This window comes from Arabidopsis lyrata, assembly GCF_000004255.2.
Source record: "Arabidopsis lyrata subsp. lyrata unplaced genomic scaffold ARALYscaffold_8, whole genome shotgun sequence".
Classification (NCBI taxonomy): Eukaryota; Viridiplantae; Streptophyta; class Magnoliopsida; order Brassicales; family Brassicaceae; genus Arabidopsis; species Arabidopsis lyrata.
This window is the reverse complement of record NW_003302548.1, coordinates 17,863,503-17,882,236: the sequence shown is the minus strand read 5'-3', so window position 1 is coordinate 17,882,236 and position 18,734 is coordinate 17,863,503. Positions and strand designations below refer to the sequence as shown.

Sequence of the window (18,734 nt, the reverse complement as noted above, 5' to 3'; positions counted from 1 at the left end):
AACTAAGATTGATATGTTATTTTCTCGTAGCCGTCCAACTACATTTTCAGCATTATTATTTGAATAGTCTAATTAATCGGATTTGTTGCATGATTTATAAAAATGATTGATAAATTATTTTCATTTTTTTGAATTGTTGAGGATGTTGCCACTAAGGCCCGTCTTGGATAACCCTTGTTTACAAGCAATGTCCAGCCGTCGACAAGAAGATATATAGTAATATATAAATTTTTGCTTACCAAACATTACACTAATCATGCAAGTAATTAAAGCATATAATGGAACATATCAAATACTAATATTGTTTAGCAAGGAAACATTTCAACACACGATTTCTATTATACCGCGAGATTTTTACTAGCTACGTAAGAAAAAACTTCATGCTCAAGGTAAGACTTCAAGTTTTATTACAAAAATATACTGCCTAGTCAACAAATAAATATTAAAAATCTTATGATGGTGAAATTTTCAGAATAACACGGCGTAACATTCGAAATTAATAATGAATTTTTGGGGACTAAAAGCTTTATTTTTCTTAAAATATATCTCTTGGATTTGTAGTAGATTTCCTGAAATTAATGTAAAGTTTGGAATCTAAACCTCGGGATTTTGTTCACAAAAGTTGCAAAGATTACATTAAGTCGTATTTTGTTATTATATTAATCATTACTGATTTACTGTTACGAATATCTTATTTTATACTGTTTTTTTATATTATTATTATTATTATTTTATTTTTTTTATACTGTTTCCTAAAGAATGTCAAGGCATACATCTTTTACCACGGTGGTTCATAAGACACAAACACATTTGTTTATGTACTCTTAAGGCTTAACATTCTAATCCGAAAGAACAAAAAAAAAAGTAGGACTGAAAAATACTAGAAAAGTTATTTAAAAGTGGATGTTAATAATTATTTGGAACTGTTTAACCATAATTGCAATTGCAAATCCACTAGCTACAGTAATTTTAAGTGAAACAAGAAGCATGTGGAAAAAGTTTTAGATGTAAATTTGCTGAACTTGCTAAATACGCAACACACAACTGACAACACACGACCCTGTTTTTTTCCTATTTGTATCATGTCAAGACTCAAGATGGTTCGTAAAAATACTGTTTTTACATTTTGTAATAACTCAAGTTTTACTTCTACGTTTTTGTCATTACTCTCGCTAAAACACTCTCACGACGATACCCAAAACATGCAATGTTTAAACCAATTTCCTATATGTGATATGTCACTCCGCTCAACATAAATTTCATCCACGTAAAAATGTTATTATCTCTTCATGTATGACTACACAAATCCTATATATGTGATACTTTAAAGAAATGTACGATATTTTGCTTGTACTTAAAAAGTCCACGTATAGTATAAAATTTTGTGTTACATATAAATTTGGAAAATAACTTTAGAGTATGCTCATGCTCTGTTGATAGAAATAATTGGAGCGTGGTTATCATCATTGTAAAGTGTTTACTTACCCTTTTCTCGCACCTTTTGTCGACCTGTCTCTGCTTAAACACACATTTCTTTTTCTACTACAATTATTCGTTTTATAAAACGGAACAAAAGAAAAGTAAATTGCGATCTACACACAAATTTACCCTATGTTGAATAAGTTATCTCCAAAGAAATCAAAGACACATAAAGATTCTTTATCCGTAAAGATTGTTTTAGATTTTTAGTTTACAAGAACAGGATTTGAAATGTGGTGTTGTGCATCTCTTTGTTGTTGTCGGTGTTTTGTATATGGAAAGATGATTTACGCATGTAACGCATCGCAAATGTTATGTATGGTTCATCCTATAGTTAACACAACAAACTATGATCTATGAATAGAGAAAATTGGCAACTTTTTAGATAACAAACAAAAATTTAAATTTAATTTTTTTTGGTATGAATGTTAAGTTTTATACCATTTTTTACTTTTTGACAGAATTTAGGTGTAATTATTTGTAAGCTCGTTGTATTTAGTTTTAAAATCGCTGGTCTTAAAAAAATTAAAGAATTCGTTTACAAAAAGAAAACTCTTGAGTTAAAAACTTTGTACTACCTTATTTATACTTTCTATTATTTCGGTTGGGTAGAGGAGTGGTTATCATGCTTCTAACTTTATAATAGTGCGGTAGATCAAACGATATTGAAATCAAATGTCGATGGTAGCAATAGCATTTTAGATCTTAGATGCACCATAAGTTCTTCAGTACTTGCCACAATATTGTCACATTAGATAAGTGGAAAGGAGCAAAAAAAGTTGAATAAAAAAACATCACTTGATACAAAAGGTGAAAAAGGAAAAAGGGGACCAGCATCCAATCCCAACCCTTTAAACTCATCTTTAATTTCTCACAAACACTTTTAACATTTTTGTAGTTTAGTACATTATGAATATTTCAAATTAAAAGGGTTAGTTAAAAACACTTTTCAACCTAATAATACTTGTAAGCGAATTAATGAATAAACTTAATATATAAACCCTGATTTTTGGGTTGTGTAACGTTCCACCTTATCGTTAATGTGTTGTACACTCGGCCACCACCATTTCCCAATCTATGTCATATTATATTTTTTGGAAACAAACAATTAAATGCTTAATAAAAAGCTGGGATCAGACATTTTTGATAGCCAGAAAAGGGATCAAAACTTATACTAACTTATACGTAACGTAATTTTATTTCTTGTAAATTACTATTTACGTAATATTTTGACATTAAGACAATCCCAAAATTTTAAAAGTTTGAAAAAATATTGGTAGCAACTAAACAAGTTAACAACATGTTACTAAAACAAAACAAAAAAAACAATTTAATAACACATTTATGCTTGAAAATATAGAATTTGATAGTCCTAAAATTATGGCCCTGATCGCCACCAGCTTTTTTGTCTGTGAAAAAGAAATATTATTAATATTTTGAAATTTTGGCTCTTATCTTTCTTATTCAGTGTCCCACTATTAAACCTAAAGACCAAAGAAAGAAAAGTAAGCATTAACTAAAAACATAAATAAAACTATGACCAAAGAAAAGGAGGATAGCGATTTACGTATAAAGAAAAAAATATGGCTTATATTATAAGAGAAAATCGGTTTCGAGAGATCACACAAGGTTTTCTAATATCTCATAAATTAATCAAGAATCTGCAGGTGATTAATTACGTGGGTAAAAAAGTTAGTGAAAGAAAAAGTGATTACCAAAAGGTATTTTGTCCAACCAAATATTTGCTGAGCCATCGAATCAAATAGTTTCCATAGATCAAAATTATTTATTGATCATACATGTGACAAATCCACCAAACATTGATCAGTCTTTTTCTTAAGACTCGAAACTTATAAAATTGTAAGTATCTTCATCAAAAGAGACCGTGATCAGCTTCAGCCAATAGAGTTGTTTGTATTCCATGATAATTGCATAAATCATGTAACACAAACTAGTATCATATACGTTTGTGAAACCCTTGAATTAAACAAGATTTTAGAGAAGCCACCCTTAATACTATTGCTAATTAATTAGTAGTTGTCTGAGTGTATGATTAGTAACTCAATTGGTTAAAGAGATAGTGTCTTAGCTAGCTACCAGATTCAAACCCCAGTTTCCGCGTAAAAGGTTAAGAAGATCCAACCAAAATTGTAGACCGAAGAGTCAGAATTTCTGGTTTTTCTTTTGTTGCTAAACACAGTTTCAAGAATAGTTTTGTTAATATATATAGCAAACAAAGAACGATGATTTAAATAATTGGACACAGATGGACATAAATCTGGAGTTTAGGTACAGATAGATACCTGTACATTGGTCTGGAAACGAGCCAAATTATGGAAATAAAATATATAATTAAAAAAAAATGGAGAAGAAGAGAAAGAGACAGGCTGGGAAAAGAGAGACGCTGGATGAATCGGAAGTATCGCCTAAGTTTCTTGAAACAGCCTGTCTCCCACACGTGCGATTTATACCAGATGATCCAATCGTATTACATGTCGTCTTATTATAGTAGTAATTGATTTATTTATAATAACAATTAAAGCTCTTAATGATTCGATTATTACTTGGAAGAGATCCACAAATTTGTCGTGGCATTAACCTATTGGAAGCTTTTAGCGATTAAGAATTATCGAATCAATAAAACTTCTCTTTGTTGATAAGTACAAAAGATATACGAACCCACCGTACCTATCTTCTATCATTGGACACATCACATTCCGTTTTTACATTTAGAGAGTAGCACATCATGCCGTATTGAAGATTTAATGTACGTTTAAAACGGCTTGGAGTTTGGTCCACTACCTTAATTAGGACTGAAAAACGTTAATTCATTGCATGAAATAACCAAATTTCTATATAACTTTACATTAAAAGTTCATTCAATTTAATTTGTATACATCTTAATTTAAGTATGTTATATGTTGATATAGAGTCTAAATGGTAACATCAAAAAAACATTCAGCTGGATTCAGTCCGATTCAGCAATTCCGCAGTTACCATTTGCATAAAACTAAATTCAGCTGAATTCAACCAGATTCAACAGTTTTTTTTAATACCAACAGATATGTAGATACACTCATTTCTGGTAAAAATTTGGATAATAACGTGTACACACATCGAATTAATATATTTTGGATTATCAAAAATTACACATAAATTTATATTTTAAAATAAATCAGATTATAGAGATGCGATATATGAATAATTCAAATACATAAAACCACTAATAAAATAGGCAAGAAGCGAATTCATGTTCGGATAACTATAGATGATTTTGGATAATTTTATTAATTTTTAGATAATTTAAAATAATTTAAAAATTTTCATAAAAACAACTCACACCTATGCTAAAATATTATTTAAAATAGATTTTTTTAATAATTTTTTTAATTTTTCAGGTCATATTATTGATTAAACTACTAGATAATAATAAAAAAAACACAATTATATAATCTTATTATATTATCATGTTAATTTTAAAAATTAATCTTCCAATAATGCTTTGACAAAACTTCTTTCATTAATTATTTACATATTTTTAATAGTTCAAAAATTATTTATATTTGTAATAAGTTTAGATAATTTAGTATTTATTTATTAGTATAACAATTAATTAGACCACTTGATGATTTTATTTATTTTATTTAGATATCTTCTTTGGTACTCTATTAATATTCATAATTATTTGATGATATTTTTCAGTTAAAGTCTTAATTATTCTGACAGATGGTATCAAAAATCACAAAAAAATTCAGCTAGATTCAGCAGTTACCATTTAAAAATGTAAAAATTCAGCCAGATTCAGCTGAAAATCACTAAAAGTTCAGCCGAATTCAGCAATTCAGCTGAATTCAGCCAGATTCCTCGGTTACCATTTAGACCCATAATGTATTTTTTTTTTATTTTTTTTGTGGCCAAAATATATATTGAGTTATGATTTAAGAAATCTTCAGTAAATGGGCTCCACCGGTGACCAACACATATACTAAACGGCCCACCAGAAAGAAAACAAGTTCATCGTTTAAGGCTAAAGCACAAAATCAATCATTAGAGAATCATCAATCATAGCGAAAAATGTAGCTACAATACAACCATATATTTATGTTGTTTTGTTCTTTGTACGTGTATAAACTCTATAAGTTGTGAACAAAAAATCATACACAGCTTGAGAAAAGGATCGAAGTAAAATTCATTGTTTTATGTGAATGTACATGAGACATCAACTTCCGCGACTATTCCTTTATGAACACAGAACTTACAGGTATGAATGATAAGTTACATAGTTAATTGTATATCTTAAGGATAGTAAAACCACCGGAAAGCAAAAATCACGAGTAACACAAGAGAGAAGCCCATCGCCTGCAACAATTTAATATCAAATTCATAGTCATTTAGATTAATCTAGAACAACATTGTTAGACTCTAAAAACTATCTCTAACCGTAATACGCATACACATGGAATCATATGTAAGAACTTACAGTGATTGCGGAAGCAGCAAGACCGGCTCTTTCTCTAGGATCTTTGCGGTAATAGTTCCCGAAGTAAAGAAATGCAGCATAGTACCACAAAAGTGGGAACATAAATCCCAAGAGAAAGCTGTTTAAGGTAAGTGAAGATTATATTAGGATTGGTTCTTAAGACCCGATAACACGGAATTAACAGGAGAACAGGTACTCACGAGAACCATCCGATTCCACAACCAAAGCATGGAAGAGGTTTGTCATATGCTCCTGTTTCCATGTCATCTACATCTTTTACAAGTGTATATCTTCTTTTCCCACGAGCCATAGCATCTATCAAAACAGAGAGTGTCTTTTACTTCACAGTTATAAGGTGTTGACACATGAATGCTTCATCTTTTCACATCTAATTTACAATAATTAATGGTGAGAATTAGAATTGCTGAACTTGTACACATGACAAGACTAGGTGTGCCTAGGCGGTAATAGTTAGTAAAACGGGTCGTGATACTAACCTTTAAGTGCGGAAGAATATCGAGCGGCTTGTTTCATGAGTTTAGCATGCCTATCAGCAATGAACTTAGCCAGCTCGGTTCTACCATTTCCAGATACAAATTTAGTATCTGCAATAAAACAGATACAATATTTACTTGCACACCTATGGATGAACACATATCCCAAAAAACGCAAAACCAACACATATATATGATATATCCTCCTCTAGAAACTTTGTAGTAGATTTCCAAGACTTGCAACTTCACTCAAACAACATCATTGAAATGAAAATGGACATAGAGAAACAACGTCATCTCGGGATCTCATCTTAATCTAAGTCATCTCAATCTCAATTCAGATAATGCTATTGTGCATACCAAATAACAACTCAAATGCCCCCAAACTTGCATATCATTTGTAGTAGTAATACAGTACTACTCTGTTCCTAGATATAAATGGTACTCTTTGACTCAATATTCTACTACAATCAACCTCAAAGCGCAAAGTTGAAGAGTCAAGAGAGCTAATAAAGGCAAGAAGATAATTACTTTCGTCCATGCTTTAGCTCTTGCTTATTATCCAGATCTTCGATTTCCCTGCATTCATAATGAAAAGTACCTATACATTTCAATCAACAAAGACCAAAAATACAAGTGTGTTTTCGAGCGAAACCCTAGCAGCAACCAAAACCACACTATATATAATTCGAAATCCCCATCAAATCAGCAACCATGAAAACTTCAAACTCGAGATACGACTCGTCTCTTGATCAAATTGAAAATTTTGAGCTCAGTTTCTACAATATAATCCTTAGAAATCAATCAATTTTGTCGATCCATCATCGTTCGTTAAATACCGGAAATTGCTCTGAAAAAAACACAACAAAGATCGCAGAGATAGCTCACCGAAGATAAGAGAATTTAGTGCAAGATTTGTCGAGATGAATCTGGTAATTAAACGAATCTGAAACTGATAATTTCAGACAAAGATCGTGTCTCTTCCTCTTTTTTTCTTTTTTCTTCGGTCCTGTTCAACTTCGTCGGCGCTTTAAATGCGTATAAAGCTGAAGAAGAAAGAAATTGAAACTCTGGAGAAAGTAAAAAACACTCTTTTACTAACCAACGCTTGCTTTTTCCTTTTTACATATTTTCGACTAAAAGCATCATAAAACAATGTTTATTCAAGGAGACAATTACATTTAAATATCATGTTAAATTTCATTTCTTGTTTGTATAATTGTTGATGTGATAAGAAGATGAATTTTTGGGGGATAAAATCTGCCTTACACACCACTTTACCATTAACTTGTTGTCTAAGTATGTATTATTTTGTCTGTATCACCTAAAATCTTAAAATCCACACGTTTTTTTTTTTTTTTTCTGACTCACCGATTTGACATACAAAAATTAACCCAAATGAAAAATATAGTGGTGATAATATTAATTTTTGGTGAAGTCTTCCCAGTTCCTACTGCTGTTAATTAACATCTGAGTCTCTAACTGAGAGATAAAAATGATGTAAAACTATTAACCAACCACACACAAATTTAATATGGAGAAAATACAAGTTATAAAACATCAAATAAATATTTACGTAGATGAATGTAGTGTTTATTACAACTAACCCCCAAGATAAAAAAATTCACAAGGGGACTTTTGTTTGGAAGCTACATTATATCATGTTAGTAAAAAAAAAAAGATTAAACAATGGTGGGAAGACTAAACAAAGTAAATAATAAAACTTAAGAAGGAAATTAATATTACAAACAATTAATAATGTAATTATTACCTGTTTATATTTTTTTTCTTCTCTTAAGAGAATTTACCCACCATCAAAACTTTTTTTCATTTTTCTTCCAAACCTTCTTTTTCAATTTAAGGATTTGCTCTTGAACTTCCTTATTCCCTTCAAATCAACCACTACTACACTTATATTGTCTTTGCTTCCTTTTTGCAAAGCCATCTTCGACAAATACTCGGCCGCGGACATTGCTGCAGGATCTTTTCCTTCTCCTCTTTTCTCGGCCGGAAGTAAAGCCTCTCCGGCCATCGCGTTCTTCTTGTGCCATAACAAAATCCGTTTCCGAGCCAAATCGCACACTTCTTCGTTTGTCATTACATCCCAAAGACCATCACTTGCTAAGATGAGACAGTCGTCTTCTTTGACTCGCCGGACTGAAGTCACTTCTGGATCCGGAATTACTGATGGTTTTAGGTACCTATCGCCTGTTTGCATCGGGTTAAAATGTAAGGGAACAACTAACAAGAACCAAATTCAGGGAATATTTTCAGGATAAAGTTGAATCATTTACCAATGGATCTTGACATTGCGAGCACACCAAAAACACGAGCCCCGTTCCACCGGATTACTTTCCCTCCAGCTGCTTCTATCCTCGCCGCTTCATCATCTCTATCCGGCTACACATAAATTGTAGACCCAAACGCTATAAGGACATTGACCAATCCATAGAAACATGCTATGATTGGTAACACCATAAGAAAAAACCGCAAGTCCTAAAGAATTATATGATTGAAATTCTGCATATTACTAACTGTTTAGAGCCATTCACAGAAACTGCATATTACTAAGTGTTTTAGAGTCATTCATAGAAACATCTATACTTACTTTGTGATCGACGGATAACGCAAGTGGCGTTTTGCCGCGACACAAAACCGCCCTCGAGTCGCCGCAATTCGCAACAAAGATATGAGTGGGAAAGACAACGGCAACCACCGAGGTGGACCCAACTGTTTCCGGAGCATGCGCCACGGGTTCAATCTCTGAGTCAACTCTCATAAAAGAGTTGAACAAAGCCTTCTTCCACTTCTCTTGCCACGTGTCACCGTCGCAAAACTCCGGCTTCTCCTTCACTATCTCCTCCGTCAAAGCCAGATGCATCCTCTCACGACAATAATTCGCTACCTATACACACAAAAAAAAAACAAATCTCAAAAACCAAGTTTTTTATTGCAGAATCCGATCAAATCAAATCGATCCATTACCTGAGAACCACCATGGCCATCGTAAACACCGAAGAAGTGAGCACTCAAGTGAGGATTAAATCCATTAGTGACTCGACCATCAAGCAACGAATTTGAAGAAACTTGAAGGAATCTAGGAATCGTTGAGACAGAATCTTCCATCTCTGGTCGTCTTCCACAAATCGAAGTCACTCCATATAAAGGAACACTCTTGAACTCGAACAGACTTCTACTCTCTGTTCTACTGAGTACTTTCTTCTCACTCTGATTCGTCGATCTCGAATCAAACTCATCTGAACCGTTGATTTCATCTCCGGCGGAGATATCCACGGTAGCATCAAGTACACCTGCCATAGCAGATGACGAAGTTGATGATAATGATGATGTTAATGAATCTTGCCTCGTGTTGATCTCAAAGGATGAATCTTTCATAGCTCCGTCGCCGGAACAAGAACTTTCCGGTAACGAAACCCTAGATTCGCCGTTGCAATAGCCTCTAATTCCGGCGTGAGGCTCAGGGAATGGTCTGAATGGAACAGCGACTGCAGGAGAAACTTCGTCCATTAATGGAAGAAAAAAAAAAAAACTTGTTGATCTTTAACAAAGACCCAAATCAGGAATCAAATTTGGAAGAGAAAGGAGACAAATTGAAGTTTGATATCTAGTTTCAAAGAGACAGATGTTTGATTGTTAAAACGCTTCGGTGTAAGAGAAGAAACGAAAAGTCGACAGATTTGAACATAAAAATTGATGAGAGTGTTAACTTTATTAGAGAAGATGAAGACAAGAAACTCATGACTCATAAGAGGAAAGTGAAGACAACCTTAGCTAGCACATGAAACAGATAGAGATTTGCCAATTAAAGAACCAAAACATAAAAAAAAAAATTAATCAGAGTTTCCTGGGTTCTGGGCAATTCGTTTCAGCCATTTAGAGATTCTGATCTCTCTCTCTCTCTCTCTCTCTCCTCAATTAATTATCAATTTTCAGCTTATTTTTTTCTTTCTTTCTTCACAAACAAAAAGTTTAGGGAAAAATAGGTTTTAGAGAGAGAGAGGTCTTTATTTATTATAGCACAAAGATAGATATTTTAGTGAAGTAAAATAATTTAGATAGACATTTATTTATTTATTTTACTAAGAACTTCCAATATGGAAACGAAAAAAGAGTATATTTGTTTTATTTTTGACTTTTTTTTTTCTTTTTCTATTTATTGAATACATGTTTATACGTTTCCTATAGTACAAAATATCCTGCATTTACAAATATACGTTTTGAATTTTAATTTTAGATAAATCCGAACTTACACTTACACATTGAGTAATTTACTCTTTCTAATACTTTTTGAGTTAACAACTTCTGTTCATCACACAACAAAAGAAGAAGAAATTATTGATTTTATAGTAGAAGATGAAGACACCAAGAAGATATACAACTTATGATACTTTTTTTTTGTTTGAATTATTATCATTCAAATTTTAACTAATTAAAAACGTCCCTGAGTTAAACTAATATTTAATACTCTTTTTTCAAAAATAACTTTTATTAAATTAATTGAACATATTCATCTACATTAACCAAACTAGTAGAAAAAATGCTAATAAAAATACTGAATTTAATCTCAACACTTTAGAAACTAGAAAGCTTACTCTGATATTGTTGGTCCAACTTTCATATATCATACAAACTCAAGAGTCTTAATCCTACTCATGCAATTATGATCCAAAAGCTAACCAATTCTCTGAATTCGAAATCATTTTCCCAAATAAGTGGGATTTGTGTAGAAATGAGAGCAATGTCTCACCAAGCTTTGCCTAGCCCAAATTATTTAGTGTGGGCTCTTTTTAAAATTAAACTTTATAACTACAGTAAAACCTCTATAAATTAATAATGTTGGAACCATGATATTTTATTAATTTATAGTGTTATTAATTTATCTATAAATCAATACTTATTAATTTATAGCTTAAATTAATATTTATTAATTTATAAAAAGTTTTGTTTCAATTGTGAAAACTTTTTTTTAAAAAATACGAGTTAAAGCAATGTGATCTAAATAAAATTTTATGTTTTGGATGTTATAAATTTATAGTTTTAGCCTTAAACACTTAATATTTCGAAGATAAAAATAATTTATTTTGACAACGAATAACAACGATTATAGAATTCACATATACAAACGATATACATTAATTAAAATTCACAAATAGTGACATTCATTGTTGTATTTTAAAAATCTATACGACTATTAAAACAAAAATTATGCATATTTAAAATTTGAAAACTTACAAAATTTTTTGGCTATTTTTATGAAAAACACTAAAACTATTATATATATATATATATATATGTGCAAATTTACATGATTATTAATTTATGATATTATTGGAACTATATTTTTACATAGAGATTTCAAAAAACTTATTATCTTATTATCTTATCGAATTTGGTTAATTTTTACACTGACCCGACTCGGGACCGGCCAAATTTATTAATTTATCGTGTTTATTAATTTATCGAGTATTAATTTATAGATGTTCTACTGTATTATTTTCCTGTCTAAATTTTTCTCATATTATTAAACAACCAAAACCATGACTCTTTTTTACTGATTTGTACACAATAGAATGGTTTGTTGAGTTTTGCCACTTACAGATTTTACTAATAACTTAATACATTAAGAATATCAATAACTGCAATTGGGATGCCAACGATTCCATAACCATTTTTTCAATAGTCTTAACAAAATAAATTTGTAGTTTGACCCCCGAAAAAAAAATGGTAGTAAAAAATTGAAAGAAAAATTACATTTGTAGATAGAGTTTAAAATAAAACAATGACATTCGGGTAGATACCATAGACAGAATCTCAGAAAGGATGAGAATCAAACTCAAGAAGTGTTGTGTTGTTGATGAAAAAAAAAAAAAAAAGTGTTGTGTTGTGTTGTCAACAGATGATTCTATTGATAAAATTCAATCTTTTTTTAAATAACAATAAAGTGGGTCCCATTCTTGTCGGGAAACAGACCGGATGATCGCCACGTAGACAGAGAGAAAAGTCATTAGATTTGGTGAAGAGGATGACGTGTACGGTGAGGGATCTGTTAGTTGGGGTGGCGGGAAAAGATGAGCCAAAGAGGTTCATTGCACTGACCTAGACAACCCCTCTCCTTTAGCTTCCGTACATATCTTGTGTTTCCTTTTTTTTATTTGGTGTCTGTTTTATTGATTTATTTATTTTTAGACAACTAATACGTTTATTCCACGTGTTACATAATCATTGGACCATGTAATGATATGTGAAGTGAAGGTAGCTTTGGATGGGCAACAAAATACACTGAACCCTTGTTTGAAAAATCGCTAGGCGCTAGTCGGGCGCTCGGCATGGGCCTAGCGATTAATCGGAAAATCGGATTAAAATCGGGGATTAATCGGGGATTAGTTTTAGGGTTATTTTAATATTTTTAAAACATATTAATCCAATATTATTTTTAAAATTGCAGTAAACACATAAAAATGTATTTTTGAGACAAATATCTATGATTTTTATTAAAATATGAACATAAATTATTGTAAAACATTACAAACTCCCAATTCAAATGATTGAATAACAAAAATAAAAAGTTTTTTTATACTGGCAATCTAAAAATAATCGGGGTATGTAAGATTAGGCGGAGAATAATCGGATTAGGCGGGGAATAATCGGATTAGGCGGAGAGTAATCGGGTGACTGATTTCTTTAAGGGATTAGTCATTAATCGAAGCGGACAGGGTGGGCCTAGCGATTAAGCGGGGAGTAATCGGGTCTAGGCGGGGATTTTTAGAACAGGGCACTGAACCAATCATATAAATTTATAAATAAAACGTAGATATGAAATTTACGTTTATTTTATTTTATTTACTTACGATTTTATGAAACAATATATAATTTAATGGATATGAGTCATGTGACCTTTATGATTTTATTTTTATTTTTGAGATATACGTAGACAGATAGTCATAGACTCATGCAAATTTTTAAAAAAGTTAATTCAAAATTTTTAGGATCTCTCGCAGCTGTCAGATAAAGTAAAATATCTTTTGATAAAAAATAAAACAAAATCAGATCATATGGTATATGTGTCACATATTTTGAGATGATCAGTTGCTACACGGATCTGTTAAAAGGTAGTAGTATTGAATAAAGTGGCGGGCACACAACATCTCAAAAATATAGAACAACTAATTTTAATTTCGATTCATTAAATTTAGTCAATATGATATAAAATACAAAATGTTATATAAAATTAGATCACAGTATTTCTTGATTTTTATCATAAATCTTAAACATCTAACTCCATTACAAAGGTAGAAAAAAAAGGAGAAAACTAACAAATCTGAAGGTTATGTTTATTGCTGAGTTATTTTAGCTCTAAAAAATAGTCATATTCACCAATTGGACTGGGCTAGGCCCATCGAATCTCTTATAACTTTTTTTTTTTATCAAAAATAAAACATGTTTTGACTTTTTGCCACCACATAGCATGTTTGGTTTTTCTTTTTTTTTTTGTTGAAACAATTAAATTTTTCTGTCCACAATACGAAATTGATTTTCCCATGTGATTATCGGCAGATTTTTGAGTACATAGTACGAAATTAATTCACATCCATTAATTTTTGATCAACGAAATAAGATTGAGATTTTTTGTTTTGTTTTTTTTTTTGTATATAGTGTTGTTAAGTTACCTTTAATTTGTGGCTCAGGTTTTGTTAAGAAAACATTAAATTATTTACTGTAGAGACAAAATACCTCATGCTCGTGTGTTGAGTGACCTTAATCCAAGATTCTCTTCCATGGCTTCTATATTCAGACCTTCAGCTTCGTTTGATTTACGACCAAAGGTATCAAAAGCAAATAAGCTTCTTTATTCACTCATAGTTTTAGGTTACTCGAATTCCAGAAATTGTTCTTTTAGGGTTCTTCTTACCTTTTGGAGGATCTCCAGATAGTAGTCTTAGACGCTAATTTGGCTAATTTTTGGAAATTTACGGTATTTTCTTTAGTTTTCGAGTAATTGAATTAAGAAGAGAAATTAGAATTCAATATCGATTATTATTCCTTGAATTGATGATGAATCTTTTTTGGTATATGGAAGGTTATTTGCAAGAAACTCTCTACGAGAGAGCGTTTTGAGTTCCAGAAGAAGAGTCTAAGGAAAGAAAGGATCAATGTTAGGTTTTGTAGCTTGAAGGCTAATAAAGCACAAGGATCAATTGAAGGGATTAGTGTTGTAGAAGAGAAACAGCTCAACAACAAAACCGGTAATTAACATTATTAGCAAATGCCACCATTTATCTAGACATTAAGCTTGGCTTAAACCGGTTTTGATTGTTGATTGTTTTTGTAGATTATGGAGTTGTTGGGGTTCATCACGTTGGTCTGCTCTGCGAGAACCTAGAACGGTCACTCGAGTTTTACCAGAACATTTTAGGCCTTGAGATCAACGAGGCAAGGCCTCACGATAAGCTTCCTTATAGAGGAGCATGGTTATGGGTTGGTTCAGAGATGATTCATTTAATGGAGCTTCCAAATCCAGATCCGTTAACAGGTAGACCCGAGCACGGAGGCCGGGATCGACACGCTTGTATAGCAATCCGTGATGTTTCAAATCTGAAAGAAATCTTGGACAAAGCTGGTAGTTATACATTTTGATTCTTGCTTTAAGGATGTTTCTTTTTGTTCTGAAAGACTGAAAGAAGTATTTTGATTGTAGGGATCGAGTATACGATGAGTAAGTCAGGGAGGCCAGCGATATTTACTCGTGATCCAGACGCAAACGCTCTTGAGTTCACTCAAGTTTGAGTTGAGTCTATTTGTAAATGAATCCTCTAAACTTTCACTTGATTATAAGTTGTAGATGCTCTTCATATAGAACAGAGAAAATCAAACCAAATTGTTGTTGACTTATTATTTAATACCACAATAAATATTTAGAGACATGATACACCCGATTCAAACAAGTTCAGGGTATTTATACCAAATTAGACTATATTGTCTATATACTAGTGTGATCAATAGGAGCCAAGAGTAGTGGAGAGGCCTAAGCGTAAACGAGATCGCCACTCTTGTATAGCCGATCTAAGAGTGTGGTTCGGTGTAAGATCAGAATTTTTGAGCCGATGCTTAGTCACGGGAGACACATTTTGATGTTTTTGGAACCATGCCTTTATGGCTTTTCCTTCGTAAGTGAATCCATCTGCTGCTATCTGTGGATCTTCCATTATTTCCTGCAATCAACCAGAATCAAACATTTTAAATCCTGAGCCATTAAGAACTGTGGATGGTGAGGGCGGTTTTTTGGTTTACCTTAAGAATTGGACAGTAATAGTGAGTTGGTGGTCGTACGTTAGCTTGTTCTGTCTTGAGTCTACTATTTGCAGAATCAAGAATCCGTTTGAGAGCAGGCAATACTTGTGTGCTGAGATCTGGTCTGTCTCTGCATTTGAGCTGCGAACACTTGATTGCAATGCGAGCTAGTTCTTTCGCTTCGGCTATGGGCCAATCTTTGACTGATCCATCTAACATATCTTCAAAACAGCCTCTCTTTACTGCGTCTTCAACGCAGAAAAGAAGACCGTTGGGATGTCGAGCGGTTAAAAGCTGGAGAATTATGATTCCAAATGCGTAAAGATCTGATTTCGGTCTGATTGTGCCGGTTCTTTGGTATTCCGGGTCCATGTAGTAGAGTGTACCGGCGATAATCGAGTTTCTGTAAACCGTGACACTGTCTGGTGCTTCTTCTGACATGAGTTTTGCGAGTCCAACGTCGCCGATTTTGCTAACAAAGTTTCTGTCTAAGAGAATGTTTCCTGGTTTGAGGTCGCGGTGGACGATGGGTTCAGGTTTAGAGTTGTGGAGGAAAGCTAAACCACAAGCGGTTTCATAGATTATTCGGAATCTGATAAACCATGAGAGAGATGGTTTCCCTTTTTTGGGGGAGATGTGACAATCTAAGCTACCATTTTCCATGTACTCATAGACAAGGCAGCCATTTTCAGGACAAGCACCGAGTAGAAGAACCACGTGGGGATGACGAAGCTGGCTTAAGACAGAGATCTGCAAAGTCAAATAGTCGATTTCAGATCCCAGAGAGTTAAAGGCTGCTGTTATTATTAGACCATATCCAGGAGATTACTTAGTAATTTACCTCTTTTAAGAATTCCTCTTTCTTTTCGACTGAATCAGGTTTGAGAACTTTAAGAGCTACTGGGGTATGATCGAGACTGCATTTGTATACTTTTCCATATCCTCCTTCACCGATTATTTTACGGGAAGAGAAATTATCTGTAGCTGCAGCTATTTCTTCTTTGGTGTACTTTCTGTACCGCCCGTCTCTCAAGAAGAGTTGCTCAATGACTTTCTGTTTCTCAATGGACTGCTTGAGGGCATCTAGCTCAGCTAATTGCCTCTCGCAGAATTCTTTGGCTAGCATTGATTTTGCTTCCTCGACTTCTCTTACAGCTTTTAGATGCTTTTCTTTCTCTTCTGCTGCTGCTTTCCTCCGCATTTCTTCTTTTTCCAGAGCAGTGATGACCCTTTCCGTTTCTTTAATACACTCAGAGGAAAGAGACTGGACCTGAGGTCACAAACAAGGGATCGAGTTTATGAATCCAGAAGATGCAAAAACATTTGGAAAAGATTCGGAGAAAAAAAACAAGTTTGCTTCTTCAACTCCAACCTGCGTTTGTTTATGAACTAGCTCTTCACAAGCCTGTTTGTACATGGAAAGAGTGGTTTGTACTTCTTTCCTTAGCTTCTCTACCTCAGCTTGTACACCTGACTGCAAAAACAGGTCTTGAGATCAAAATCATATGTATTTTGTGTCACAGAGAATCATATCCAACGGAGAGTGTAAAATGGTTATATATTAAATGCTTCACCTTTGGTGTTTTTATGTGAGGTCTAGGATCCAACTGTCTTTGACTACTGGAAACAGTACTATATCTAAGGATAGAACGGGTGTGTTCGTCATCGGCCAAACCGAAATCAGTTGAAGACTGTGCATCAGAAAACACTCGAGAGGTTGGATGGCTATGCGGTAAAGAGTCAGGCCTTCCAATTTGCTTCCTGCCTGAAGATGATATGGATGAAGCAGACAACCCCGTCTTCTCAGAGCGTGAGCGACTGAAAGATTCAGTATAAGCTTCAGCTCCATCAGGTATACGGAAACTAGATGATGAATCTGTTGAAAGTTTCACACAAAAAGAACAGAAACCACAGGGGAAATCAATAAAACACGTCATTTTTTTCCATCTTGATTTCACATTTTAGATCACCGGAAGGGAAACATACCTGCGGTAAACTGATTGGTCGATTTGGTTAAGATTCTATCTTTGCAAACAACATATATCTCACATGTCTCTGGAGCTTCTCCCAATACCGTTAAAGGCATTTCTAGCCCCTTTTTCCTGTTAAAACAATTTCAAACATCTGAGCAAAATCATACCATCTACTTCTGATGGCAAGTCAATCTCATATAGTCATATGGAAACATTCATTACCTAGTGAGGAAATTTGAAGAGCAAGAGCCAATCACTAAACACTCAACCTCAGAATCTAACATATACTTCAAAAGTGCCTTTGCAGGATCATGATGTTCCAACAACAAAGTCTCAACCTAACATTTGACCAGTAAAAAATCTCATAAGCCCCAAAGTTTCCAAAATCCGTATCAAAAATTTAGCTTCAGAGAAACTCACTTTGTTGGATTTGCAGATCCTCTTAAACGGAACAAAAACCTGTTCATATTCTTTTCTCAAATCTCTTTTATACATCGATACAACACTCTCTTCCAATTCCTCTACTGGAATCTTCGATCCAGCTTTAAATCAAACAAAAACTTTTAGTAAAACTTCGTGAAATCGCGAAATTGATCGGAACTTATTCAACGGAATCTGACTTACAAGGAGATGGAATACTTGTGACGGTAGGCATGACATGAACAAGAACTAATCGATCGATTTTAGGTAGGAAATTTTCAATGGTCCAACGAAGAGCACGACGACTAGCAGTTCCTCCTACGGCGTCACCGACGGATCCTTTAACGGCGACGGAAACTGAAGTATACGACGGAGCTCCACCGATTGATTCGAAGAACTTGTTCGTCATCACCACCATGAAAATAAAACTTTGCTTCTTCTCAGATGAACTTGTGGTTTATGTTGACTTGGATGTATTTATTGACTCCTGAAATTTGTAAAGCGCCTACTTTATTAGAAAAGTCTTTTTCGAATTTTTGTTTGTTATAATGGGGTTTATATTTTGGTGAAATTTAAGAT

At 33.2% G+C, this 18,734-nt stretch overlaps 4 protein-coding genes across 7 annotated transcripts; 1 reads left to right on the top strand and 3 right to left on the bottom strand.

Moving 5' to 3' along the window:
* Positions 1–5,644: 5,644 nt before the first annotated feature.
* Positions 5,645–7,508, bottom strand: LOC9300572. Of its 3 annotated transcripts, none has more exons than XM_021035299.1 (6): positions 7,342–7,508; positions 6,985–7,054; positions 6,457–6,564; positions 6,160–6,274; positions 5,960–6,077; positions 5,645–5,838 (listed from the first exon to the last, which is right to left on the bottom strand). In XM_021035299.1, exons 2-6 carry the CDS (start codon positions 6,992–6,994, stop codon positions 5,776–5,778), a joined length of 414 nt encoding a protein of 137 aa, XP_020890958.1. In that variant the 5' UTR covers positions 6,995–7,054; positions 7,342–7,508; the 3' UTR covers positions 5,645–5,775. The 3 variants fall into 3 exon arrangements, with proteins under 3 accessions (XP_020890958.1, XP_020890946.1, XP_020890953.1); XM_021035287.1 differs by having other exon boundaries at positions 6,985–7,032; positions 7,342–7,507; XM_021035294.1 differs by lacking the exon at positions 7,342–7,508 and having other exon boundaries at positions 6,985–7,335.
* A 498-nt stretch (positions 7,509–8,006) lies between these two features.
* On the bottom strand, positions 8,007–10,526 carry LOC9302255 (protein phosphatase 2C 77). 2 transcript variants are annotated; one of them, XM_021035277.1, is made up of 5 exons: positions 10,241–10,418; positions 9,439–9,959; positions 9,062–9,358; positions 8,748–8,853; positions 8,007–8,661 (listed from the first exon to the last, which is right to left on the bottom strand). In XM_021035277.1, the coding sequence occupies exons 2-5, from the start codon at positions 9,847–9,849 to the stop codon at positions 8,306–8,308; spliced, it is 1,170 nt and encodes a 389-aa protein (XP_020890936.1). In that variant the 5' UTR covers positions 9,850–9,959; positions 10,241–10,418; the 3' UTR covers positions 8,007–8,305. The 2 variants fall into 2 exon arrangements, with proteins under 2 accessions (XP_020890936.1, XP_020890930.1); XM_021035271.1 differs by having other exon boundaries at positions 9,439–10,526.
* Positions 10,527–14,163: 3,637 nt separating this feature from the next.
* Positions 14,164–15,363, top strand: LOC9300571. The gene is made up of 4 exons (XM_021033358.1): positions 14,164–14,297; positions 14,552–14,717; positions 14,804–15,091; positions 15,170–15,363. Exons 1-4 carry the CDS (start codon positions 14,250–14,252, stop codon positions 15,256–15,258), a joined length of 591 nt encoding a protein of 196 aa, XP_020889017.1. The 5' UTR covers positions 14,164–14,249; the 3' UTR covers positions 15,259–15,363.
* Positions 15,338–18,624, bottom strand: LOC9300570 (U-box domain-containing protein 34). The gene is made up of 9 exons (XM_002864448.2): positions 18,360–18,624; positions 18,156–18,277; positions 17,958–18,073; positions 17,749–17,864; positions 17,337–17,638; positions 17,135–17,236; positions 16,604–17,032; positions 15,763–16,512; positions 15,338–15,683 (listed from the first exon to the last, which is right to left on the bottom strand). Exons 1-9 carry the CDS (start codon positions 18,571–18,573, stop codon positions 15,468–15,470), a joined length of 2,367 nt encoding a protein of 788 aa, XP_002864494.1. The 5' UTR covers positions 18,574–18,624; the 3' UTR covers positions 15,338–15,467.
* Positions 18,625–18,734: the final 110 nt, after the last annotated feature.